The sequence below is a fragment of the Lontra canadensis genome, unplaced genomic scaffold, assembly GCF_010015895.1.
Source record: "Lontra canadensis isolate GAN:19392208 unplaced genomic scaffold, GSC_riverotter_1.0 scaffold41, whole genome shotgun sequence".
Classification (NCBI taxonomy): Eukaryota; Metazoa; Chordata; class Mammalia; order Carnivora; family Mustelidae; genus Lontra; species Lontra canadensis.
In genome coordinates, this window is record NW_022631035.1 from 149,999 (window position 1) to 177,714 (window position 27,716).

At 55.6% G+C, this 27,716-nt stretch overlaps 1 protein-coding gene across 1 annotated transcript in view; it reads left to right on the top strand.

Annotated features, from left to right (window-relative positions):
- B3GNTL1 (UDP-GlcNAc:betaGal beta-1,3-N-acetylglucosaminyltransferase like 1) overlaps window positions 1-27,716 on the top strand; it is an 80,466-nt gene that overhangs the window by 35,521 nt on the left and 17,229 nt on the right. The window contains exons 5-6 of the mRNA XM_032870307.1: window positions 5,402-5,467; window positions 8,488-8,583. Of these exons, the coding sequence (XP_032726198.1) occupies window positions 5,402-5,467; window positions 8,488-8,583 (162 nt within the window). The remainder of the gene's footprint in view (window positions 1-5,401; window positions 5,468-8,487; window positions 8,584-27,716) is intronic.

The window sequence follows — 27,716 nt, forward strand, 5'->3', positions numbered from 1 at the left end:
TCATATCGTATTATATCGTTTTGTGTTTTGTTGTATCGTATTGTATTGTTTCATGTTGTGTTAATTCCTAATTCAATATTTTTCCCTTTTTATAGATCTCTTCAGATTTTGTATTTTTTCTTCAGTCTATTTCAAAAAACCATGTCTTTTTAGCAATTGTCCGTTTCATCAGAACCGCGTGATTTGTTGGCATACGGTTGATTTGGGCTCTCCTGCCGCTCTCACACTTGCTCAGAGACCGGCCCTGCTGCCTCTGTTTCATTCCAGAATCTACTTGCTTGTGTCTCTTTCTCCCTGTCCAGCTCAGGGATAACGGATGACAGCTCATGGGCCAAACCCGCTGGCAGCCTGTTTTTTATGATCTCTAAGCTAAAAATGGTCTTTTTTTTTAAGTGCTACAAAACCAAAATGAACAAAAAGAGAAGAATATTGGCAGAAACCACATATGACCACAAAGACTGAAATACCTAGTATCTGGCCCTTTACAGAAAAAGTTTGCTGGTCTCTCGTGTAGCTCAAGGTTGGTTACATTTCTTGTTTTCAAAGAGCCAGTCGTCGTCTGAACTGATTTTCTCTAGTGTTTTCCTTTCCTCTCTCGCTGCTCAGATCTTTATTATTTTCTTCGGTTTACTTCTCGTGTAGTTTGCTCTTTTTCGTTGATGTTTCCTAAGAACCCGGTCTTAGCTGGCACAGGGGTGGCCCCAGCTGTGCTGCCGAGTCACATGTTCACTTCCGCTCGGCCGGAACACGTCGTGGTGTCCTCTTCTGCGCTGGGCTCTCCTCTGCACGCCGGTGGTGGGTCCCTCGGACTCTCCTGCATTTGATTTCCGCCTCCGCTTCCGTGTGGTCAGGGCACATGCCTTCTCGGGCCTCGGCGCTTTAACGCCGCGGCCCCCACGTGTGGCGAACGTCGCGGGCGGGCGGAGCGCTGCTCTGTGGGCTCCCGGCCAGCGGTCCAGCCCGGCGTGCGCGGCGCGTGGCCAAGCTCCCGCTCTCGCTCAGGTCTGCGTCTCTCTTCGGCTCCGAGCGTTTCTCTTTCCCCCTCCCGGGTCGCGGGCTTGCAGGTGGGCTCACGCGTCCGCTCTCTGCTGGGGTCGGCCTTCTGCCCGCCCGCGGCCTCCCACTTTGTCTCCAGTGGCTGCAGTTCGCGTGGGGGCCTTCCGTGCTCCCACGCTCCGTCGTTCTGTCTTTGGGCCTGAAGTCTGTCTCTCGCGAACAGTGGGTGGGCCAATGTTTCGTTTCTGTCTGTTTCTTAAACTGCAGTCCGGCAGTCGAGTTCTGGTGAAAGGACAGGGTTTACCCACATCCGATGTTTTCCGCTTGGCTGTGTGCCCGCCGTTCCCTGTTCATTTTCTGTCTCGCCCATTCATTCGTTCATTCGCGCCACGCACGCCGGGCCGGACCGCTCTGTTCGCCTCTGTTCTGCCCCTGCCGCCTCCGCCTTTTTTACTGAATAGATAATTTCTATGGTCCTACTGACAATTACTCATTTTTAACTCTTCTGAACTATTTCCCTAATGGTTGCTTTCTGGGGGGTCTTCCTGTGTTGTTCTGTGTGTTTCTCAGGTGCCTGCTTATCCCTGTGCACCGGCCTCGGTCTCTGAACACCTCCCTGTACATTGGAGGTCTTGGACGAGGGTCCACTTCTTCCAAGCTTCTCCCTGGTTTTCCCAGGCACCTGGAAGAGCCACCATCCTGGGACTGCCAAGGTGGTGCCCCCAGACTCCTCTCACCCAAGGGAGGTCGGGGCTGCCGCCTGAGGAGTAATCCCCCCACCCTGGTCGTGAGCAGCCTGGGCTCCAACTTCCCTCCTCTCAGAACCAGGGTCAGTGAGGCCTTCAGGGCAAAAGGGGCTTGTGTTTTCTGAGTTCAGGCCTTCTTGTGTATCTAGGCCCAGTGTCTGCCAGTGCTTCTCCTTAACTCTGTGTTACTCCTACAGACTCCTAAAATACACAGCTCTTAGCTGAACAGAGAGGAGTGTAGTTAGTGTGTCACTTCTGCAGGTGGAATGTGCAATTTGCAGACCATATGAGCAAGAAAGCCCTCTGGGACTCAGAGTTTGAGCAGAGACACGCAGGAAGCTACTGTAGGCAAGTCACTTGACCCCGCGCTTTGCAAGCAGGCTTTCGACCTATTGGTGGGTCCACTGTCTTCCTCGCCTTCTTCAGGGTCTCCCTGTGGAGTGTGGGTCCTGAGTGTGGAGGTCTGACCACGTAACTTCTGTCTGTCTTCCAGCCCACGTGTCTGAAAGCCAGACATAAGGACACTTCACAACAAAATAGAACAAAATAAACTTTTCATTCTGCGTAGAGGGAGAGCGTCGTGTGGGTTAGGGTAACATTCATGTTGGCAGCCCATCCCACACCTCGTGTGTCCCAGGCTTCCATCCGCCTCCAGCTTTTGTCTGATGCTGGCTGCGAGCGCACAGCCACAATCTCACTCAGAAGCTACTTAACTTGAAGCTCCAAGATTCATTCAACTGCACAATTCTTTGACTAGATGAGCTTTTTTCCACCCATTATTTTTGTGGTCAGAAAGGAAACGGCATTTCATTCAGAATTCATGTTATTTTTATAAAACATCAAAATCCTTTGCCCTAGGCCACCAAGAACGTTGTTTCTGAACTGGTATCACCGTGGAATTCCCGCCGGTCTGGGGACTCTGAAGGCTGTCAGGCAAACAAGTGTGCAGGCTTCTGAGCCCTCCCTCCTGTGCCCCGTGGGGTCACGACTATACATCCACCCTGTGGGCTCCTCCGCTTTGCCCTCGGCCGCCAACTTTTGCTGAGACCAGCTCCCGGGTTTGGCACTAGCTGCGAGCCCTGTGGACCCGGCAGAGCCACCCCCATCCTGGACGGGCGCTGGCATGAACGATGATGGTGCAGATCAGGGCTCCAGCAGACACACGTCTGGGCTTGTTCTTAAAATACCACATGGTTTTCATGTGTGATAAAGATGTCTTCCCATCTTTTCAGCCAGTTTTTCTCAAGATGGTCTCGGAGAACAAGGAGCTTCTCTGTGACCCATGGGACCCCCTGTGCACCCAGATTGTGTGTGTACCTGTCATGCTATTTGTTTTTTGGCTTCCGTGTTTGCTCATTGCGTTCCTCCTTGAATTTCTCAGTCACTGAGCGTGTCAGCCACCCCCGGGGTGCTCTGTGGACCTCAGAGCTTGACGTGAAATGCCCGGGAGCGATTCTAGTTCAGGAGGTGGTGGAAACTTACACTGGAATGTTCCTGAGAGCTGGGCATTTCTGGGCAGTTTAGCTGTTAGCACAGATCAGTTTCTCAGTTAATCCCATGTTCAAATTTTAGCCCTGGCATGTAATTGCTGTGAGATCTTGGGGAAATACATAGCCTTTCCAAGCCTTGTTTCCTTTGGCTACAAAACAGATAATTATAGCTTCTCTGTCTCCAACTGTAGATCATGATAAATATCCAAAAAAAAAAAGAAAAAAGAGTATGTGGGAGTATTTGATGAGTGGCGGAGAAAGTGGAAACACTGCCCAGTCTGGAGCGCACATTCATTTGTCCTGCGAGTGTTCTGACGGCCAGAGACAGGCCTGTGCCAGCCCGCGCTCTAGGAAGGCACGCAAGGTGGCCCCTCCCTGGGCTGTGGGGTCTGGGCACGGCTGCTGAGGTGTGGGGACGGGAGGTCAGAAGATTGGGGCGTCGCTCTCGGGGTGCTTCCCTGTGTGGTGGTGCCCTACACCACGAACCCAGGTCATGTCCTGCAGCCCTGCATGGGGTCCAGGGCCAGTCATGCCGCCTGGCAGAGACCAGCTCTAACCCTAACCCTTCTTTTTGAAATACCCATATGCTTGTATGCTGGCTTTTACTCCTTCCCACGTGTAACCCAACACAGGCATCAAAGACTGGTTTAGGAGACGGTCAGAAATTTGTCAAATTCTGTGTGAGGCCATCAGACACAGGAGCCATTTTTCAAGAATTTGATCAGCAGGCCTTCCCTTTAAGGGAAATTGCCCCTTTGTCCCCTGCCCTACTGTCTTGCTGTTCCCGTTATGGAAGTGGACCAGGCTGACCTGGGGTGTGACCTCTTGTGCCCCCACACAGCTCCACCTGCCCGTCTGTCCTGCTGCAACGCCTCACTTCTCCTCTTTCCCTCTCAAGGTTCCCAGGCTGGTGGACTACACGCACGACTGGAAGTGTGTCCCCAGCTGCAGCCAGGGAGGGGCTCGGCCATTGGAAAAGCCCAGAGTTGACTCAAGGTTTCCTTTTCTGCTTCTGTCCTGACATCTTTCACCGCAGGTTCCTCCGGTTCTGTTCTCACACCGGCGCTCCTCTCCTGCCTGCTGAGCTTGGGCTCTGCTGGGGCTGGTGCAGGACCTGCCCTCCGTCCCCGTCCCTTATGTCCCTTCTGCCTCTCCTGTGTCCTTCCTCCTCCTCCTCCTCCCCTCTCCCTCCCTCCTCCTCCCCCATCCTCCTCCTCCTTTCCTGCCTTAGCCACAGGCCCCCTCAGCTCCATTTATCACAGGTAATTTGATGAGTACAATGTGCCTGAGGCCCTTTTGCAGGAGCATGAGTACACGTACAGACCTTTTAGTTTATTGCTCAATTTAAAGAGAGTTTCTCCCCAATGACAATATTTTTAGTTCTTGTATTGGGTACATTTGTACCTTAACCAGAACACTGAAATGTTCTTTTATCATGAAATAGAATGTACCTGTAGAAGAATGCACAAAACATTTGTGTACTTTGAGGGTTGAAGGAAGCAAACATGTACATGAGCAGCTCCTGGTCAGGAAGGAGCCACGTGGCCAGTACCCCAGAGGTATGCTTGCCCCTCCGTCCCTGTGCAGAGCAGCCATTATTCCAACTTCAGGATTATTCTTGCTTTTCTCTATAGTTTGCATAATGTGTGCATTTCTCAGACAATACGGTTCATTGTTAAGTAAGTGTGTGATAGGACGTGTCTTTTCCTGCATCTCTGGCTCAGCACGTGTCTGTGTGAGGGGTCTGTGTGGGTGTCTCTGTGCCGTGGTCTCAGTGGTGACGGCCACTGCCGACTTCTGCACTCCGGCGTCCCCGACAGCAGCCGGTCCTGTGTGTGAATGCCGCTGCTCGGAGCGCATCCGTAGGTCCTCTGACGCTCACACGCTGGACTCCTTTCCCCGGTGGGTGACATGCCTGTGTCCTGGGGCTTCCTGTCCTCAGGCTGCTGGATGCCCCGGCCCTCTGGGTGCGGGGCCAATGGCAAAGCACATGCCCTTGCGGGGATGGCCCACATCCCCCCGCCGACTCACGGGGGGGCCAGGCCTAGAGGTAGAGTCTGTGCTGCCTCTTCCCATCTCTTGCCCATTTCACTGTTCCATATTCTGTCGTTTTCTTTCTTGTCTGTGGGAGTTGCTTTACGTGACTTGAAACTGTGCTTTTCACTTCAGGACGACGTGATGATGCCTCAGAGGGTGAGGCTCCAGCTGGAGGCTGCTGCCCAGCACCCGACAAGCGTGAGTCCGCGTCCATCCCTGGGCTGTCCCCAGGCTGTCCCCAGAATGTCCCCAGACTATCTCTAGAACGTCCCCAGAACATCCCCGGACTATTCCCAGACTATCCCCAGAACATCCCTAGAACCTCCCAGACTGTCCCCGGATCATCCCCAGACCATCCCTCCGGACCCCGCGGGCCATCCCCAAACTGTCCGCAGATCATCCCCAGGCCGTCCCCCAGATTGTCCCCAGGCTGTCCCCAGGTTGTCCCTGGACCATCCCCAGACTGTCCCCAGGCTGTCCCCGGACCATCCCCAGAATGTCCCGGACTGTCCCCAGACTGTCCCCAGACCATCCCTCAGGCCGTCCCCGGACTGTCCGCAGATCGTATCCAGGCCATCCCCCAGACTGTCCCCAGGCTGTCCCCGGACCATCTCCAGACTGTCCCTGGACCATCCCCAGACCATCCCTCCGGACCCCGCGGGCCATCCCCAAACTGTCCGCAGATCATCCGCAGGCCGTCCCCCAGATTGTCCCCAGGCTGTCCCCAGGTTGTCCCTGGACCATCCCCAGAACATCCCCAGGCTGTCCCTGGACCATCTCCAGACTGTCCCCAGGCTGTCCTCGGACCATCCCCAGAACGTCCCGGACTGTCCCTAGACTGTCCCCAGACCATCCCCAAGTCCGTCCCTGGACGTCCACAGATTATATCCAGGCCATCCCCCAGAATGTCCCCAGGCTGTCCCTGGACCATCCCCAGAACATCCCCAGGCTGTCCCCAGACCGTCCCCAGGACGTCCCCAGGCTGCCGTACAGACTGAGAGTTTCCCGACTGCAGGGATCAAACACAGACCAGAATCCCAGGCATTCTGCTAACTGTTGGCTGCACATGCTCTCGCAAAGACAGGCAGGCAGCTGCTGTCCGGGAGGACTAGGCATGGCCACAAAGGCGCCATGAGGGGGGTCCCTGGTTGGGGAGACTTGCATGATTTTTCAAGATGTTACTATTGGAGAAACCATGTAAAAGATACACGGGATCTCTGTGTGTTATTTACACTACAAAAAAGTTTCATTAAAAGAACCGAACACAAAATTATGCAAGCAGAAAAAAATTTTTTTTTAAGATTTCATTTATTTATTAGAGAGACAGAGATCACAAGTAGGCAGAGAGGCAGGCAGAGAGAGAGGAAGGGAAGCAGGGTCCCCGCTGAGCAGAGAGCCTGATGCAGGGCTTGATCCCAGGACCCTGAGATCATGACCTGAGCCGAAGGCAGAGGCTTTAACCCACTGAGCCACCCAGGCGCCCCAAGCAAAAACTTTCTTATGTCTTCGTTAGCGTTCCTGCATTAATATACATTAATCACCATGCAGATGTGCTATAGACAGCTGAATTTAAGGAATTCAAGAGTCATGGTAGAACTTTTGACAATTTCTTTTTATGTGTTTATTTACTTATGTATTTACTTTAGAGAGAGGGCATGAGCGGGGGGCAGAAGGAGAGGGAGAGAGAGCACACACTTGCTTGGGCAGCCCCGGCCCCCACGGCCCCTGCCGCCCCTCCAACAGAGCTCAAAACCTGGGGACAGCACCACACTTTGGCTTTGGGCTGTATGCGGGTATTTGGGATGCCTGTGTGAGACTGCTCCGAGGTGGAGGCTCCCGTCCTCCAGAGTCCGCTGAGGCTGGTCCCCACTGTAGGTGTCTGGGCCCGTCGCTGCAGAAGGAGCTGCTCCCTCTGGGGGACACCCAGCAGTACAGGGCCTGCCCCCCCCACCCAGGTGAGGCTCACAGGGCTCCAGTAAGGACCCAGGTGTGGCCAGCAGCCGACCCTGACCTGCACTCTCTCCTCCTCAGAGTGGTCGCTAAGACCTGCATCACCGAATCAGTCTCCTTATTAAGAAATTATCGGGGGGCGCCTGGGTGGCTCAGCGGGTTAAAGCCTCTGCCTTTGGCTCAGGTCATGATCCCAGGGTCCTGGGATCGAGCCCCGCATCGGGCTCTCTGCTCAGCAGGAGCCTGCTTCCTCCTCTCTCTCTGCCTGCTTGTGATCTCTGTCAAATAAATAAATAAAATCTTAAAAAAAAAAAAAGAAAGAAATTATTGGGGGGGGGCGCACCTGGGGGGCTTCATCATTGAGTGTCTGCCTTCAGCTCAGGTCATGATCGCAGGGTCCTGGGATCAAGCCCTGCATCGGGCTCCCTGCTCAGCTTCTCCCTCTCCCACTCCCCCTGCTTGTGTTCCCTCTCTTGCTGTCTCTCTCTCTGTGTTAAATAAAAAAATAAAATCTTTATTAAAAAAAAAAAAATTTAGGGCGTCTGGGTGGCTCAGTGGGTTAAAGCCTCTGCCTTCGGCTCAGGTCATGATCTCAGGGTCCTGGGATCAAGCCCCACATCGGGCTCTCTGCTCAGCGCGGAGCCTGCTCCCCGACCGCCCCGCCTGCCTCTCTGCCTGCTTGTGATCTCTGTCTGTCAAATAAATAAATAAATAAAATCTTTTAAAAAAATAAAAATAAAATAAAAAATAATTTTAATTAATTATCAGGGTGCCTGGGTGGTGCTTGGTAAGCCTCCGGCTCTTGGTGTTGCCTCGGGTTGTGATCTCAGAGTCCTGGGATCGAGCCCTGAGCTCAGCAGGGAGCCTGCTCGAGATCCTCTCTCCCTTGCCCTCTGCCCCTCGTGTCTGCCTGAGTCATGGTTCAGGTCGAACCTGCTGAGGTAGCTGGACATCTGACCTTGTGCACAGAGCATTGTAACTGTGCATTAAGGGGGAAGGCTTATCGGCGACAGCTCTAACCTGGGGTGATTTCATGGGTGCTGCTGGAACGGGCAGGGTAGGACCGTCCATCATGGGGTCCAGCCTGAACCCTGCATCTCCCTCTCCCCCTTTCCTTCCAGAAGTTTTCCCAGCCCGATCAGATACAAGTCTTTGTTAGTTCCCTGCTGGGTGTGCCAGCTCACGCCAGGTGAGACGTCTGTGGATAGGTGTGTGTGCCTGTCAGCCCACGGTGACTGTCTTTTAAGTTCTGTTTTGTTGTCTCACAGATTATCGGTTGCCGAGTAAGGAGAGAGCCCCCCAACTCCACTGAGCGATACACACGGTGGATCAACCAGCTAACGCCAGACCAGCTTCTTACTCAGGTACCCCTGCCCCCATTCGAGAGCCCCCCAGGACGTCCTGAGAGCTGTTAGTTCCTGTGTTTGCCTGACCTGTGGGTCTGGCCTGGGAAGGAGCCAGAGCCAGCAGGCAGGTGCGGAAGGCCTGGCTGGAGGCTGGGGAGGGGAAGAGGCGTCCAGGAAAGGCCCAGGTTTCGGGCAGGACTCAGGGACGTCCCCAGGGCAGGCTACCTTGGAGCAGGGTCTGAGGGAGACTCGCCTTCTGGGTGGGGCTGGCCAGAAAACCAATGTGCAGGCGGTGGGACCCGCAGAGGAAGTGGACTGCGTGCTCTGGTCCCAGATTCAGGTCTGCCACGGGGCTAGAGTCCTGGAGTTTGCTTCTGTGTCTGACCTGCCTTGCTAGCTTGTACACTCTGCTCCTCACACACACACACACACACACACAGAGAAAGTGCTTCTGCATGTGGACTTACTTGTCACATTTTGAGAAGATGAAGATCCCATGAATGGCCTCATTAGATGCCAGTGGGAGAGATTTGTTTTCCAGCTGCCCCAAAGCCCAACAGGCAGAACAGCCAGCATGTGGGCCCGGCGCAGCCTGCACCCTCCCCTCACAGGATGAGGGGGCCTTGAGGTGGGAACTCGTGGCCATGGGAGGGTGGGGGCCTGCAGAGGTGACTCCAGGCCATGGGTCTGGGGTGCCACTCCTACCTGCCCGTGCCGCTGCCCTACTGTCCCTGGTGGCTTCCCCACTGGAATGGAGAAGTCCCTCCCCTGTGGGGCACAGGGCGCTGCTGCTTGGGGCCTGGCACCACACACAGCCTTCTCCCCGCAGCTGGTACAGTTGCCCAAGGGCGCAGAGTGCGTTCGAGGGGTCAAACCTCATGACCCAGAGCCTCAGAGACTGCGGAGGGCCTGGCGGTGAGCAGCCCTTGCACGGAGAAGCAGCCCACAGTCTGTGGCCCTTCCCTCCCAAGAGGGTGGGCCTGTGGGGCTCATGCTTCTGGAATGTGTGCCTTTCTATGGACACGGTCAGAACACGCACTCAGGTTGGCTTTTGTTTTTCTTAACCAAGATCACAGCTGACTCAGTGAAGAGCTGCTAAGGGCTTCATATTCCTAACTGGGGAATTCAGACTCCACACTCAGTGGGAAAGCTTCTGGCCCTGATTTGGGGCACCCAGAGGCTCCTTGGCAGGGCCAGGCCCCGCCCGGCCCCAGCGAGGGTCTGGAGACATGGCGCTCCACTCTGGAGCTCTGGCAGCTGTGTGTGTTGGCTGTCGGCCTGTGCGCTGGGTTCTCTGGTAGAACGTGAGTCATGCAGGGGCTGTGTCGCCCAGCACCGAGGGTGTAGGTTACATGCCGTGGGCACGTCTGCAGCCAGAAATCCAAGTTCTGAGTCGAGGGTATTAAGCATCATAGAAATAATTAAGGCAGGGTCCTCTTAAATAGTGTTTTTCTTTATCAAGGGAAGATAAAGTCTGATGTTTTTCAAAAATAAACTGAAAGAAGCTGATGTTCTCTAAGCCACTGGTCAGTGCCACGGGTGCACCACCTTACCAAGGGGAATAGGTTGGCAGGTGAGGTGGCGGGTGTCCGTCCTCTAAGCTGATCTCATTTGTGAGGTGGGGAGCAGCACGATTCCCAAGGAGCCTGCATCTCCTGAATCAGGGAGACCAAAGGGGAGGCAAGGCCGGACCCCTCCTGGTCCCCCGCCCTGGGGTCTGGCAGCAGGGGCTGGAGGGGGCCCAGGCGGCTGGCCCCTGAGGTCCAGGGCTCAGCCTACACCGCAGGTCAGCACCAGGCCTGGTGAGCAGTGCTGATGTCCTGGTTCCGCCAGGGGCCCCCTCCTGATCCACATGGCAGGGGTGCCCAGGGCTGGTCATGCCCCAGAGGCCAGTGGCCTCCATCAGCTTCATTACCTCAGTTTTGTTCACAAAACTCAAGGGTTTAAGCACAATATCCAGGCTCATTCTTTGACCCACTCATTTGAAGATATTTGGCAACACGCGTGACGGTCTCTATTGGCTGATTTAGAAGACGGTGTCGGGGGGAGGGCTCTGGGTGACAGAGATGCTCTCCTGTCCATGGGGGACGCTCGGGTCTTCCTTGTATAAAGAGACTGTTTCACAGTCCTCTACCTCTGTGTGCCTTTCCCTTGAAAGTTTGTCCTTCATAGTACAATGATTTTATCTAATTCTAACCCACACTCATGACACTTAAAAACTTACATAATTTGACACAGACTAAGCTGTACTGTTTTTCTTCTTCTTCTTTTTTTTTTTTTTTTCATTTAAAGGGAGCATCAGAAAGTGTTTCTGCAGTACAGATTTACAGAACTGACAACTTTCTCTAAAACATACTATGGAGAGGGGAAACTCTGTCTTAATGTCTGTTTCTCTATTAAACCCAGAAGCCAGAGATCTTGGATCTAACATCAGAGTTTATTCTTGTTGCTATGTGGGTGTTAAAATGTCAGAATTCTGGAACATTTGTTATCTGTCTAAAGATAGTCTTCCAACAAATTAGAAGTAAGGATAATAAACCACAGGAATCTGGAAATGAGTCATACAATCTCTGCTCTTCTCTAAGAAGAATTCATATCACTTCCTGGTAAGATACCACTAATGAGCCTGCGAATTTCATTAAATGCTCCATTCTCCTTTAACTGCAAGGCTTTTCCGTTATGAATATAAACTGAACTCATTTTAAGTCTGTAATCCATAGTTTTGTCTTTTCTGAGTACCAAAAGCATGTAAAAGCGTCTGTCAGTAAGCATCTGTCCGTCCTGAGCCTTTTGTGAGGGCAGACTCTGCTTTGGGCAAGGGAGGCCAGAGCTGATGGGCTTGTTTCCCTGTGTATGTTCCTGCAGGCACTGGAAGGAACTACATAGAATTTCTGGGAAGTGCACTTTCTGTTGCTGGCAAAACAAGGGGAGAGACAAAAGCAAACCCCCAGGTCCTCAGAACAGCAGCATGGGCCCCCTAGCCTCGCCTGGGAACTCCTTCTTTTTAACAAACTTCTGAGAAACTGGATTATCTGATTTTTCAGTTGGTGACACATCAGAACCAGAAGGAGACAAAATCAAAAGGGAATCAGGGAGAGCCCAGAGCTTCTGGGACTTCTCACTGCAGCGGCGGGCCCCCATGCGCCCTGCGCACCTCCCTCCCTGCGCGCACTGCCCCTTACCTGTGCGCGCCCCTCCCCCGTGCGCGATCCCCCTTACCTGTGCGCGCCCCTCCTGTGGTCGTTCCTGACTCGTCCCGGCGGATTTGCGGGCCAATCTGGCGAGGAGGCCGCGGACGGCAGCGGTCGGGTAGGAAGCCCGGCTCCGCGGAGGGAAGGGGCCTGCGTCGGGCCGCGGACTCCGCGTGGCGGCTCTGGCATCTGGGCGAGGAAGGGCTCGTTGTGACGCGTCCGGGTCTGGCTCGGGGTCCGAGGTTCCACCTCCTGGTGCGCGCAACCCGCGCGCCCTCTACCGGGGCCTGAGCCTGAGCGTCAACCGCCGGCAGGTGAGTGTAGAAAGTAGCGAGAATGCGTCAGGCCTCTTGGGTCTGTTGCATCTGCTTCCAAGAATCCGAAGAGTGTTGGGCGCTGCTTCTGCAATTTTCTGTACCTCATTTACACCAAACCCTACGTTTGGGAGAGAGATGAAGGGGCGATACTAGCCTACGCCAGGCATCAGTAACCAAAGAAGCAGCTTCGATCAAATTGAAGCAACGTTGCGCTCCTTAGCAGTTAGACCAGGGCTGGCAGACTGGGGCTCGGGGCCACGTCTTCTCCTAAGGTGCACAGCCTTGCCCACTTGTTTGTGGGTGGTGGTGGCTGTCCTTGCTCAGGTTGGTGGAGCTGAGTGCCTGCGATGTGGAGGCTGCGGCCAGACCTGGCCATTTGGAGAAAAAGCATCTACCCTGAGCTGGGCAGCCGCGTGGGGGACTCGCCAGCACCCGGAGGTAACGTCAGGCATTTGTCCACGTGCTGGCCTGTGGCACCAAGGAGCCACCCAGACGCTGAGCTCGGGTAGGCAGGGGGCCATCAGCACCACTTCCCCCAGGGGAGCCTGAGGCATGGCAGTGGGTGGAGAGCGGGGCTTGTTTCCACCACCTTGGCAGCTGGCCCTTACATTGCTCTTCGAACAGTGACAACTTCTCAGAACATTTTAGCCGTGTGCCCTTCTTGTGCAGCATGCTCTCTCGCTCACAAGAAGCAGGTCCAGCAGCTTGGGTAGCGGGGCGATTCTGTGCTTCTCCTCTCACTGTGAGGCGCCTGGAGCATGGCTCTCGTCCCGCAGAGCCCCGGTCAGCCGGTGGGGTCAGGCGAGGTCAAGGGCGTGCCTATGGGACGGGTTCCCAGGGCCTGCACCTTGGGACCCAGAGAGCAGACAGGCACTGGTCACTGCCAGACATGGCTGGCCCCCGCCATCCTCGCTGCCGGCCTTGGAAATCCCTTAGAGTCTGCCGCAGTGATTGGTGACTTGCCTTCAAGTTGCATGGCAGGGGTGGGTGGAAGTATTTCCTAAGAAAACTCTTTTCCTCAAAATTTTAAGATTTTGTTACCACCTCCCACCCTCACTTGGCCTTTAAAGGAAAAACAAGTTTACTCGGCAGACCTGTTTGTCTTCCTTAAGTTATTTGAATGATGTGGCCAGCCAGGTCTCCGTGGGGTCAGCAGATAACCGCTCTCACCTGGCACCTGACCCCGTGGTAACTTAGCTATAGCCAGGGTAGGAGGGCGTTATTCATTAGAGAATTGCAAAAAGGACGATCCCAGTGGAAGAGAAAAACCACAGCAGGTGTCTGTCTTGAGTCATTTAAATGATTTAAGGAGATGACATGCAGGGAGCCAGCCTCTGCCTTCCTCCAGGGGAGACGGATCTGCCATGGTGACCGGTCTTCCCTCCAGAAGAAAGAGAAACGTACCATTTGGAAGGTCCCAGTCCCGGGTTTGTGTTGTCCATTCTTGTTCTGGGCCTCGTCCTCGTTAAGAAACTTTGTTGGGTATCAGCCGTGTGTTGTGGAATGGCCGTTTGCTGTTTGCAGTTTAGTGGAAGTAAAGAATGAGCATGAAGCGTTTCCAGAGGAGCTAGGTGTGTCCAGTCTGGAGATTTATGGCAGGCAAGGGCCCTTGAAATAAATGGGGAGACTCCCAGGAGATCGTTTGCTGTTGTGTGGTTAGACTGCTCAGATCTGGGGGAGGCAGGCGTCCTGTGTTCTCAGGTATACCTGAGCCAAGACAAAACACAGTCTCTCAGGTGTAAGTTGTAGGAGACCCCGGGGTCTTTGAAAAGTAAGGAATGGTTGTGGGAAGCAAAACCAGAGGAGAGCTCGATGAGCCGATCTGTCCTTTGGATTTTGAAAACAAGTGGCTTGTTCTGATGGGACCAAAGGAAATGAGTCTTCTTCAGTCTTTCTGTTCCATTTTTGTTGTTTTATTCCTTTGTCCTTTCAGAAGGGGATGAAAGGTTGAGAAGAGCTTGTGTCAGGCTCGCCGGGTGTGGCCCCAAGCCCCGGCCACCTTCCTTGGACACGGGATGGGGGGTCCCTCCCAGGCTCCTGGTCAGAGCAGGACGGTTTCCCGCACTTGCCTGGCCACCAGGGTTTGGTGCGTCCTGGGTGTGCAGCCTGCACCCACCCGAGCCCCTCAGAGCTGTCAGCCTGAAGAGGCTGTGCAGTGGCTGAGGCAGGGACTCGCCCTGTGAGTGTCCGTACCTCCTGCCCAGCGGCCAGCCGCTCGGTGCCCAGAATTCACAGGAGCTCTGCACAGGGACGCTTCCTGGCTCTGACCGCACTGCTGTGGCTTGCTGGGTGTTGTTGGTTTTTTTAAAACCAACACAGACTTATTCACGTACAGTTCTGGGGGTCAGGAGTCTGATATCAAGGTGTGGGCAAGGCTGGTTCCTTCTGTTCACTCCGATTCCAGCCTCCCAAGCTGCCACGTCCCTGGCTTGTGTCCGCTTCCTCTGACCTGCTTCGATGTCCCTCTCCTTTTCTCTCTCATTAAAGAAATTATTAAATTGTGGTCAAACACACACGACACAACTTCTCATCTCAGAAATTTCAGTTTGGTGGCCCTGCCGGGGACTGTCCCCACCCAGCGCTGACTCCCCGTTAGCCCTCCCCCAGCCCTGGTATCCTTGCCTGCTTTCCCTCTGGAGGAGTTTTCCTCTTCCAGATACTCTGAACAGTATCTGTCCTTGTGCGTCTGACTTTTATAACATAATGTTCTCAGGTTCATCCATGTTCTCAAGTGTCCGCTTCCTGTTGTTTTTATAGCTAAATGATATTCATCATGGGAACGTACTGTCTACCCCACATGGTGCTTACCCATCTGTGCTGTGATAGTCCCTGGGTTCCTTCCACCTTCTGGCTGTTGTGAACATTGCCTCGCTTTGTCTGTGTCCCTGTTTGGACTCCCGCGGGCAGACCCAGGAGTGGAATCACAGGTTCATATGACTCTCCTGTGTTTAACGTTTGAGGAACTTCCGAGCTGTTTTCCACAGCAGCTGCTCCATTTTACGTTCCCACCTGCAGAGTATGAGGCTTGCCTGGCGTTCTGCTACTTCTCGTCAACACTTGCTGTTTACTGGTTTTTCTGGTTGCCATGCTAATGGACGTGAAGTGCTATGTCATGGTTTGATTTGCATTTCTCTAACGATTAGTGATATGGACTATTTTAATGTGCTTCTGGGCCATCTGTGTATCTTTTTTGGGGAATGTGTTTTCGAGTCTTGCCCATTTTTTAAAGTTGGTTATTTGTCATTGAATTCCAGGCACTCTTTGTATATTGTGGTTGCTAGACCCTTATCAGATGTGTGGTTTGCAGATATTTTCTTTCATACCGTGAGGTATCTTTTCATGCTCTCCATTGTGTTCTTTGAAGCAGAAAAGGTAATTTTGATGAAGTCCAATTTGTGTAGATTGAGGGGTGGGGGGTTGTATGTGCTTTTGGTGTCACATCAAGAAATCCTTGCCTATCCAAGGTCACAAAATTTTTCCTTGTGAGATTATTATAGTTTCAGCTCTTACATTTGGATCTTTATTCCATTTTGAGTTAATTTTTTGTGGATGATATTAGGGAAAGGTTCAGCTTTATCCTTTGCCTGTGAACATCCCTCTCTCCCAACACTGAATGGTCTTGACACCCTTGCTGAAAATCAGTGGGCCATTTGCACGGGTCTGTTTCTAGCCTCTGTTTTGTTCTGCTCATCTTCTGTCTGCATGGCAACACCACACTGTTGTGATTACCATAGCTTTGTGGTAAATCTTAAAGCTCACTCCGTGGGCGCTTACTTCGTGAGGACTGTGAGTCTTCCAACCCTGTCCTTGCTTTTCCCAAGCTTGTTCTGGCTACTTTGGGTCTCTTTAAATGCCATGACTTTTTTTTTTTTTTTTAAAGATTTTATTTATTTATTTGACAGAGATCACAAGCTGGCAGAGGCAGGCAGGGCGGGGTAGGGGGGAAGCAGGCTCCCTGCTGAGCAGAGAGCCTGATTCAGGGCTCCATCCCAGGACCCTGAGATCATGACCCGAGCCGAAGACCGAGGCTTAACCCACTGAGCCACTCAGGTGCCCTTCCATGACTTTTATATTGGGTGTTTTCTCTCCTATGGAAAAGAAAAATAATTAATGATTTACAAAAAATAGATTAGATGAACACAGTCGTGACTTAGACAAAGCTGTGTCTTCTAGACTCTCATGTTGGGGAAAGCCTTCTGACCTGGCTTTTGTTTCTTTTTAAGTTCTGCCTTTAATTGATTTTTTAAGACCTCCAGTCCTGGGGAGGTCATCATAAAAAGTGCTCAGTGAAGAAGTGCATTTGGTCCCCTGGGAGCTGGCGCTGGGAGAGGAACTCGAGAGAGGCCCCTCAGTCCCGACACGTGCTTGCAGGCACCAAGTCGGAGCCCCCTTCTTCAGGAGGGCACAGCTGGCCTCCGCGAGGGCCCCCAAAACCTCCCCCTCACTCGGACTGAGCCGTGTGGGACAGGATGCCCGTGCCAGGGCCTCTTGGTTTGCCTCGGCGCCTCCCCCAAAGCTGGTGAGGGGAGGGGGGCCCAGGAGCGCGCGGGGTGAGGGCACCTGTCTGGGTGCTTCAGAGGGAGGTGATGACAGGAGACCGCGGTCTCCTCCGATGGGGTTGGGGGCGCAGGAGTCCGCGGGAGGGGAGGGTGCGGCGCTCTGGGAAAGGCCTGGAGAGATGCAGCCCCGGGAACTTGGAGGTGTTGCGCCCTCGCCCTCCGCGCTTACGGGAACCACTTACGGGAACCGGAACGACCCGGGTGGGTGAGGCCCAAGGGAAGCCCTTGTGCTGCTGGAGTCCGAGGCCCTGGAATCTGGTTTGCTGCGGGGTCGGAGGAAACGATCCTTCTTCGTCCCCCGACGGGAAGTGGAAAGGTCAATGTGAAGGTCAAGGCACGGATAGGAGGAAGCCGGTGGGCCTGGACGGGAGTGGGGGAGCGCGGGGCGGGACCCCTGAGCCCCGCCCGCGGCTGCCTCCCGCTTCTGGGCACTGGAGAGGCCCCATGACCTCAGGGAGGGGCCGAAGGAGGCCTGTTCCTAGCCCGGGGCTGGCGGGGCGGGGCCGCGGACGCCTCTGCGGGTGCTCTCGGTGCTCTCTGGTTCCCTGTGTGCGGTGATGACCGGAGACCGGCGGCGCCTCTGCGTTCCGCCCCGGGGGGGCCCCGTGCTCACGCCCTGCTGCTCGTGCCTGTGCGTGCGTGCGCGCGCGCTCTGGGCCTCCTGTGTGCGCGTGCGTGTGTGTACGCGCGCGCTCTCTGAGGCTCCGGTGTGCGCGCGCGCGTGTGTGCGTGTGCGCGCGCACGCTGTGGCTCCGAACGTGCGTGCGTGAGCGTGTCTGTGTGCGCGTGCTGGCGCGTTCGTTCTGGGGCTCCGGTGTGCGCGTGCGTGTGTGCCTGTGCACTTCGGGGCTCCGGCGTGCATGTGCATGTGTGCGTGCGCGCGCGCGCGCCAAGCACAGGCAGGTTGGGTTTGTGCCCGGGTTGGCCCCTCTGCGCCTGCCCGGCCCGCAGGGGCGGTTCCCGCCGCTCGTCTGCGCGCTAGTGGACCGTCCGTGGGATGCGACGGTGAGAGCCCAGGGCGGGGTGGAGGGCCCTGCGGGCTGTGGGGCGCGCGCAGGCCGGGACAGAGGGTGAGCCGCGGGGATGCCCTGCGAGGCGCTGAGGGGGACGAACGGGGCCCACTGCCCGTCTCACGGGTGGCCCGGCAGTGGCCTGGCGGTGGGCGGGGATTGCGCACTAGACCCCCCAGGGCAACGCCAGGCGCCCCGACGCGAGCTCCGAACGCGCGAGCTCCAAACGCACGCCCTCCGAGTCCCTCACCAGCGGGCCGGTGCGTCCTGTGCTTTCTCCACCCGAGGAGCGCAGTGTCCGGTGCTCTGGGCCTGGAGGACGCTGACGAACTCGTCCCCAAGCGAAGACCCCGTCAGTGGCCGTGCGGACGAGGACGGGGGTCTCGCGGGCCGTGGTTGTTCCTGCGGGACTGTTCCCTGGGGGGCGAGACGGCCAACGCGCGCGTCTTGTGCACGGGGGAGCATCGTGTCGAGCCCGAAGCCCGCTGAGCGCCCGTGTCCCCCGGCCCTGCTGTCGGTGGAGCCAGACCTGCTGCTGTGGCCGGGCCCCACACCTCCACCCATCGCCTCCTCCGAACGACTCCGGCCACAGGCCTCGGCAGAAGGCTCTGCGTGGCGCCCCAGATGGCCCAGCGACGGGCAGTGCAGCCTGGAGCCCCCTCAGAGGGTTCAACGACCCCCAGGGCCTCCCCACCCAGATCCGGGGCATCTGCTCCGCGGTCACACCGCCGGGGACGCTGAGGAAAGGCCACGTGCATGCGGGCGCTCGGTATCAGGCCACACAGCGTGCCCGGGAAGGCCCTCCTTTAAGGGTCCTTGGCGGGGCTGCTGTTGAGACCACCGCCTTGGGCGAGCTGCCCCTCTGCACCCCGCAAAGCCACACCTGCCTCCCGGGGCTGCCGTCTCTCAGCCGTCCAACCTGGGAAGGGCGTCCCTGCCCTTGGGAAGAAGACTGGCCTGGAGTCCCTGCACCTGGGTTTGAGCCCCTGGGCTGGGCCCTGGTTGGGGCTAGAAGCAGACCAGCAGACACCCCAGAATTTCAAGAAATATGTGGAAACTGGACCGCTGTGGGGTCTGCACACGGCTACACAAGAGGGACCAGCGACTGCCCCAAGAGCGCAGGTGTGCTCAACGAAGACGTGAGAGCCTCACAGAGAGTGAAACCTGGAGCCTGTCCCTGCAGCCTACACACGGGCCCATCACCTGAGGTGTGGGGAGTGTCACCGGGTGGCTAAGCCTGCGGCACGTGCAGCGTCCAGGTGCCGCTCTCGCTTGGGGGAGGAGAAGCCATCCGTGGAATCTGCCACTGCGTGGGCACAGGTGGTGGGCGTAACAGAGCCCTGGGTGACTGTCTTTCTGTAGACACTGGCAACAACTAAGGGGAACAGGGTTTCAGAATTTAAAAGGAAGTACATTGAGAATGACATACGGGGAAATCTCAGCGAGGATAGAAATTATCTTAAAACAGAAGGTGGCTGTAGAGTTGGAAAGTACGTACTTGTAATTGAAACAAAAAGCCCATTGGAGGGGCCCGACGCCACACATGAGCTTGGAGGCGACCGCACGTACAGCCACGGGGGGCTGAGCAAATAGTGACGCGTCTGGGATCCTCTAGGGGGACGGGTGATGGAGGCTGCTGGCACGTTAGCTTCCTAAACTTAGTTTGGAAATAATTGTTAGTTTCCCCATCTGAATCTGTCTGGACTTTGTGACTGAACAGACACCAACCAACGTGGCCGCCAGGGGAGTGCAGCCCCAGGGAGTGCAGCAGGAATGAGGCACTCCCACAGCAGGGGTGGAGGTGTGCGTACAGCAGGGGTGAGACATGGGTACACACAGGTGGAGGTGCACATGCATTAGGGGTAGAGGTGTGCGCGCAGCAGGGATGAGGCGTGCATGCAGCAGGGGTGGAGGTGGGTAGAGCTAGGGGGCTCTGGGGGGGTCTGGAGGCAGCCCCGCAGGAGGCAGACTTAGGGGCTCTGCTCCCCATCCCATGCCAGGCTCGCTGCTCCCGCCATCAGCCTTCCTGCTGGCGGATCCCCCTGTCACCCAAGGGCCAAGTCTCCTTCTTCCCGGACTTGCTTTACCACTTAGCAGATGAGGCACCAGGAGCCAAACTTCAAATTTTGAGAAAAGTGGGAGTTGTACGTTTATTAAGCAAATTTTCCTGCTCCTGCTTACCTTGGAGAGCAGCAGCCGGGTGCCAGTAGGATGTGTGGCTCAGAACCACGGAGCGGCCCTGAGAGGCAGAGGCTGGGCCCCTGGAACAGTGCTCCGCACACACGCCCAGACCCACGTGGGGTGTGAAGGGCTCGGAGGGGTGTCTGAGCTTGGGCCCTCGGGGGGTTCACTGTAAGCACAAGGGAGAAAGTGGTTTTTACCTTACGCCAAATTAGTTCATGTTGTGATGTGTCAAGCTTGCTTGAACAGGGCAAGGAAACACGTGAAGATTTCCCTGATACGCAGGTAGGTTTAGAGCTGGGGCTAGTAACTCTCATGGCACCTTGAGCACTTGCGTTTTCTGGATAAAACAAAGGAAAATCCGCCAGTGAGAAGCGTCCAGAGTAGTCTTGTTGCCCAGACTCACCTGTGAGCTCCAGCATCTCCGTCCGGCCTTAGTTGGTGTGGCGCTCAGGGCCAGCGGCAGTGGCAAGAGGAGCCCACTGGCCCAGAGCAGCAGGAGCTGCCCCGTCCACCGTGGCAAAGATGTGACGCGCATCTGGGAAGAGCCGGTCCTGGGTCACCTGCGTCAGCGAGAGCTCCCGATGTGCGCGGGAACCCGGCACTCGGGACGGCCTTTTCTCCAGGACTCCCTCTTGACTGTCGCCCCGACAGGCTCCTCTGCACTGAGCCGTGCAGCCCCGGCTCCCCCGTGCACACCATTCTACTGCGGGTGTGCGCACACACTCCCTGTACCTCTCTGCACAGACCTCACACATGCCAATGCCCACATCCTGTATGAGAAAGGGCAGAGGTCACCTCCCAACCACGGTGCCTGGAGCTGGCCTGGCCCAGCCACCTCTGCCTGTTGCGCACACGGACGGGACCTCCAGTGCCTGTGTGTGGCCCGCGTGCCCTCTGCTGTCTGTGCCCCCAAGGGACTCCCAGGCCTGGGAGCCCAGAGGGGTCTTTGCCTGCATGAAGAGCTTGGAGCTCCAAGAAACTACGTGCTGCAGCCCTGAGGAGGAACCGCTCTCACGGAGTGAGGGCCCTGCACCCACAGGCTGGGCGCCAGCAAGGTGTAGCCCATGGCCCGTGGGCACTGCACCATCCGTGGCTCCTACCCCAGTGGCCTCAGGCCATCTCTGGGTCCATGCCACATGCATCCTGCAGCCAAAGCCATTACTGCTCCAACGGCCAGGTTGGCAGAGACATTCTGAAATCTAAAACCCCATTTTCTTGAACTCCTTTCCTCCAGGAGGGGCAGGGGCGTTTGGTTTGGCTGCTGACGTTTCTGGGAGTCCACCACGTGGGGTTGCTGACCCCAGCCCCTGTGTGTGCCTGCAGACAGCCTCTGGGGTCGCTGGTCTTCACCCCTTCTGCTTTGGTTCCCGAGGGTGAAAAACACAAGGGCCTGGCCAGGGGCACCTGGTCCATGGAGGACAGAGTCATGTCCGGCACCGCTGGCCAAGCTGAGCACCCTGAGCTGCCCCTTTTGAGCCGGGTGTTTCTGCTCTCCGCAGGAAAGCTTCCTGGGTGGGCCCATGAGCCTTGGGCCGTGGTCGTGGCCGGCCTAGCGTGGGCACACGGGGCAGGGCGGCCTCTGAGCCCTCTTGATTCAGAGGCAGGTCTGTCCTCCCGGGAGCCTGAGTCCAGAAGCTGGCAGGCAGGTCGCACACTGTGTGGGAATGTCGGCGTCAGTGGCTGACTGCAAGCGTCTCAGACCTCGGCTGTGCCTGGGGACTGTGCTCGGGAAGCGCCTGGGGAGGGGGGACAGGTGCAGGAGGCCAGGACTAGGCAACAGGGGGCAGAGAGAGGTCAGACAGCATGTGGGGGTCATGTGGAGACGGTGTCTGGGCAAGGACGTTGTTCCAGGCGCTGGAGGTGTCTGCTGGGTGCCTCCGGGGGGCACTGTGGCCGCTGCTGTTGGAGGGAGGGAGACACCAGCGTGATGCCCAGGGCCGGCGTGGCCATCCGGGGCTCAGCAGCCAGGGGAACCCATGAAGGGCGACACGTGCAAGGCTGTTCCTTTCCAGCCGCTCTGACTGTGGACCTCTTAGCACGCTCCAGAAGGTTCCCTCAGAAAGGACTGCTGCCGCCCAGAGCCTCGGCTCCAGCCTGGCCGCGGTGAGCCCGCCTGTGTCTGCGCCCGTGCCTGGTCTTTGTGCCCCCGCGGAACGTGGCGTGCCGTTCACCCTCACGCCTCCATGGGGCGGCTGCAGGCCCCGCGCTCACCGTTGCTCTTCTCCGTTTCACCGAGTTGTGAGAGTTCTCTTGGACTCCAGAAACGCGTCCCTCCCCAGATCGGTGTGCCCGACGGACACATGAGCGTTCCCTCGAGCCCCTGGGTGGCCCCTTCGTTTCTTACCTCATCGTTCGAAGAGGTGACGTTTTCAGTTTGGATGAAATCCAGGCTATTAGTTTTCCTTTTCATTTTGCAGATATTTGCTCTATTTTATGAAAATCGCCTAGGCTCCACTTGCAAGCATTTTCCTATGTGCGTCTTCTAGAAGTTTTGTAATTCTAGCTCTCGCGTCCGCTTTGAGGTAAATGCCGTGTGTGGGGTGAGGTGAGGGCTGGTCTGCTCGCCTTAGACCCGGCCCCGCTCTCCCTTCTGTGCACAGCCCGATCTGTTGTCCCGGGCAGAGCTTCCGGACCACCACGGGAATGGGCTCTCCGGTCGCCATCCTGGTCCAGAGGCCGGTTCTCGGGCTTTCACCGCAAACGAGATGGTGGCCCTTAGCAGGCTGAGTAAATTCCTTTCTGTTCTTGGTGTTCTGAGAGGTTGTGCCTTATACCTTGATTCGGTGTTGGGTTTTGTCAGATGCTTTTCCTGTATCTATCAAAATGTTCATATTTTTTTCCTGATTCTCAAATGTTAAACCAAGCTTGAATGTGTAGGATCAGCACATCGTGGTCAAGACGGGCGCGTGTCTGGATCAGATTGTCGACAGTCTATGAGGGACTCGTGCATCGCTGTTCACAATGGACAGCGCGCTGTGGTTTCCTGGTGGTATTTTTGTCTGGTTTTGGCCGCACGTTAATGCTGACCTTCTTAGACGGGTTGAAATACTCTTCCCTCCCTTATTTTATGAAGGAGTTTGTGAGATCGGTGTTCTCCCCTGCTTTAATGGTTGGTAGCATGCACCCATGACGGTTTTAGGTTATGAATTCCACTGTTTAACTGTTTGGATTTCTGTTCTTAACTGGCATCTCTCAAGGGGTTTGTCCGCCGTATCTGAACTGTTGAACTTCCTGGTCTAAACATGTTAATAATCCCCTTTCTCCCTTGTTAGCGTCTTTGGCTGACATTTGGCCCATTCTGCTTGGGCCTGTGCTCTCTTTGCTCCCAGATGCCCTCCCTCTCTCCAGAGGTGACCACCATCCCAGATCGGCCTTTGCTGTGTGTTTCCTTCTACTTCTTTCAACCGTCTGCATCGCTAAAGAAAGATCGATTGCTTTATAGACAGACACATAGTTCTGGCCAATAGAAAAATAATGAGCCAAAAATGCAAGCCAAAACAGAGTTAGTGGTTTTTTAATAGTTATATTAAAAAGGTATAAAGAAGTAGATGAGTTTAATTATAATAATATATTTTATTTAACTAATATACACAAAATGTTATTTCAACATGTAACCAACAGAAAAATACCAATGAGATACAATGTTCTTTTTTCATACCACGTCTTCAGAATCACGTTTGTGGTTTTTGTCTGTTTGTTTTAAGATTTTATTTATTTATTTGACAGAGAGCGATCACAAGTAGGCAGAGAGGCAGGCAGAGAGAGAGGGAGAAGCAGGCTCCCCGCTGAGCAGAGAGCCCGATGCGGGGCTCGATCCCAGGACCCTGAGACCATGATCTGAGCTGAAGGTAGAGGCTTAACCCACTGAGCCACCCAGGCACCCCCAGAATCGTGTGTTTTACACTCGCTGCCTGTCCACCAGGCCCAGCTCCCACACCCGAAACCCATGTGCTTGGGGACTGGGCATCAGGTGTTCAGCTGCAGGCAACCTACCAGAAAATGCCTGTGGATTTTCACTAAGTAGGAGTTGAAAACAGGGTGCCTAGGTCTTGCTTTGCAAAAGTTCCCAAATAGCATTATGAAACCGGTTTTTTCTTACAGTCAAAGAAGGAATGGAGCACATTTGTGGGGACTGATGTGTTTGAGTTTGCTAGAAAATGCTGGTGTTCAGGGGCCCGTCTGTAGTGTCTGGGGATGGGGAGCCCCTGGATTCCAGGACCCTCGAACCCCTCCCACACACCAAAAACCTGATTTGCAGAAAGCAAGGCACAAGGTCCCTGATCCCAAGAGCCAGACAGACCACCCCAGGGAGTTGGTCCAGCTGCAGGCCCGCTGGTCTGATTTCTGTCTCTAGAGATTAGAAGTCCCGTCTTTAGGGTTTTGTGTAGATGAAGGTTGCCTTCCTTGACTCCGTGAAGGCCACCACTATCTGTCCACTCATGGCTGTGCTCGGAGCTGCGGAGGGGAGGCCCCCTGCGCTCTGTTCCACGGTGTCTGTCGCTCGTGTTGAATAACATTTGCGTTGCTTCCAGTTTTGTCCATTGTGCTTTCCGTGTTCGCAGTTTTTGCGTGGACGTAGCTCTTATTTTCCTGGGACACCCAGGGTGGCATGGCTGGTTGTGCAGATAGTCTGGGTACCCGTACTGCTGTTTGCAAGTAGGTGTGCGCACCATCCCTTCCCCGTGTCTAAGATTGCATCTGGTGGTGTCAGTCTTTGATTTTAGCGTCCGTGAGGCTGTCTTGTGTCTCGTTACAGCCAGATTTCCCTGCCCCGGCACCCACTTCCCTTGACCCCAGGTGAGGAATGGGGAGAATGCCCCTACATTTCAGACACCCCTGAAATGTTACCATATGTAGGAGAGGGGTCTTTGTAGAGGGGCCTGAGGGTCTTGTGATGGGAGACGATCCTAGACTGGGCAGGCAGGCAGGGCACGCAGGTGTTGTGAAGATGAAAGTCCTCCCAGACCAACCCACCTGAACATTAACATGACCCCAGTCAGTACCCCAGCAGGCTTTGTCGCAGAAATTGACCAACTCAAAAAAAAAGGGGGGGGAGAAGAAAAAAAGAAATTGGCCAACTTATTGCAAAATCTTTTGGAAATGGAAAAACTTAGAACAGCCAAAATCCACGTGGACAAGAGCAGAGTTAGAGGCCAGCACTGCCGGACTCCATGGCCGTGTGTCGGCACAAGGACAGACACACAGACCACTGATCTCTTATGGACAGGGTCAGTGGAAAAGATGTGCTGGGACATCCATATGTCCACGTGCAAGAAAATTGGACTTGAAAAAACTCACACCATTCATAAAAAGTTAGCTTAAAACGGATCCTAGAACTAAATGCGAAACTTAATACCATGAAGCTTATGGAAGAGAACAGAAAAAAACTTCTTTGTGATCACGGGTTAGACAAGAAGCCATGGGGTGAGACACGGCCGCTCTGGTCCCGAGAGGGACCCCGAGAGGGACCCCAGTCCCTGGGGTCTGGTGGGCTTCATCAGCCCAGTGGATGTCGTGAAGGATGAACCAGGAAACTGGGGTGTGGCTGCAGACCATGTCCAGCAAAGGCCTCGAGTCCTGAGTGGGAGAGTTCCATGGAGCTTTGTGGAGTCTGAGGACACAAACATCCCAGTAAAAAGGGGACCAGTGACTTGAATGCATGCTCCATCGGGTTCGGTGTCTGGATGGCAAATTAGCACAGCCTCAGGGGCATTAGGAGGGTATGGCGTGCCCAGTGAGACAGGTGTGTGTCTACCTCTTAGCAGTCTGAAATGAAAAAGGCCGTGGTACCCAGTGTTTGTGGGATGTGGCCGGCCGGAGCGGAGCCCAGGGTCGGCGGGAGCAGAAAGAACCTTGGGACAGCAGAGCCGTTTTCTAGGAGCTCCTGCTTTGCACCTGCCATACCCACCCCCCCCCCATGTGCTCCGTCTGTACAGAGACCACATGCCCTGGGCTGCCTGTGGGCCCATCAGCAGGCGCGTGGAAAAGCACGTGTGGTTGACAGAGCGCAGGACACCAGAGAGGAGGAGGGCAGGCGTTGGGACCCCATTGGCGCAGCACCTAGGAAATGCCGGCTGCTTCTTGTGACGGAAAGTGAACCAGCGGTTGCCTGTGTTGGGGATGGGGGGCGGCCCGGGCGCAAGGAAGCTTGCAGGGGCGGCCAGCTCAGAACCAGGAGTGGTGTGTGGCTCAGACGTGCACACGTGGGTGAGTTTCTCCAACTGTGTATACACGTGTGTAGCTTGCTGCATACTTTAGTGAAACTACAGAAGTCCCATAACCAAGGGGAGATGCCTGTGGGCAGCCAGATGCACGCTCTGGAGCTTGGGGGCAATTAGGGGTCTGGGGGTGGCCCACAGAGCAGCGATCTCAGCACCCCCACACTGGAGATGAAGGGTGTGCCTGTCATGGCAGCATGTTTGTGTCCCCCACATTCAACATAGCAGAATTGGGGGACCTTTGGGAGGCGATCAGGTTAGAGAAGGTCATGGGGGTGAGGCCCCTGTGATGGGACCAGTGGCCTTGTCAGAAGTGACAGCAGAGCTTGCGGAAGAAGGTGGCTCCCTGGCAGCAGCAGGCTCTTGGGGCTCCGACACCGGCCTCCAGAGCTGTGGTGTCTGCCGGACCAGCCCCATGTGTGGTGCTGACGGCAGCCCGTGTCCACGGAGACGATGCCGATGAGCAGAAGGGGACAGCGGTGCTGGGAGTGGTCACTGGCCTTCCTTGCCCCACCCTCACCAGTCCCAGCTCACTGCCTGCTGGGCCCCCTTCCCCCATACACCCCACAGAGCATCAAATTAAAACAAGATTCATTCACAGTCTAAAGGGCTCTGGAACTGTAGTCGGGCAGATTTCTGAGAGGCTGTTGAACCCTCAGGCCCCATCCTGCTGGCCTGCCTGCCTCCTGACCTCTGGGCTCCCCCAGGCTGCAGGGTGGGTCTGCAGTGCCGGAAACAGTGCTTGGAACAGGGCCCGTGTGCCCAGCCTCAGCCCCGCTCTGGCTCATTTCTTCGCAAGTTTCCAAAGAGAGAACTCCACGAGGGGGTGTCTCCTGTCCCCGTGGCCGCTGTCCCCACGGAGAGATGCCAGGCTTCCAAGGGGAGCAGGAGACTGCAGGTGGGTCTCTCCTCACTGGCCCGTCTGCACGTTAGCAGAGCAGTAGAAGCACTCGGGACTCGGTGTGCCTGTGTGCGAGCCCCTCTGTGTCTCGGAGTTTGTTTTGTAAACAGATGCCTGGAAAAAACATTTAAAAGTGAGAACACTTAGTTGTCCCCAAGTTAACACAGCTGTTAATAAATAAAACTGGCTGTTTTCCCCTTTTCGGGAAAAGCTCTGAGTCCCACCGCACGTGCACAGATTCGTGGAACCACCCAGCCTGGCTCATTCTGTGTAAAATGGTGACAAGTGTCTGGATGTGTGCTTCAGGGCTCTGCATGCCCCTCGTCCCCGGGAAAATGCAAGTTATGAGACGGTCAGACAAGGCCATGGATGCTTCCCACAAAGAGGAAGCCCAGTGATGTTCATGGTGGACACTGCGTTCCCAAGAACTGCTAACAGCCGTCCACGTGGGGTGGACATGTGTGGGCTGGAGTGAGGGGCCTCAGAGCCAGGGGGGCTCCAGGCAAACACCGGTGACGCCGTCCTCCCCGAGCGGCACAGAAGCCAGCCCGGGCGGCGGAGGGAGCTGCCGAGGAGAGCGGGTGTCTGCTCTGTGGCCTGTGGCAGGAGGCGGGCCTGTCCTCACGGGGCCGTGGAAACCCCGTCCAGGTACAGTCGATGCTCGGACAGCATGGGGTTTCAGGAGCTGATTCTGCAGGAAAATCCACACATGACTTTTTCCTCCCCAAACACTTAACTGCTAATAGCCGTGTGTGGGCCAGAAGCCTCATC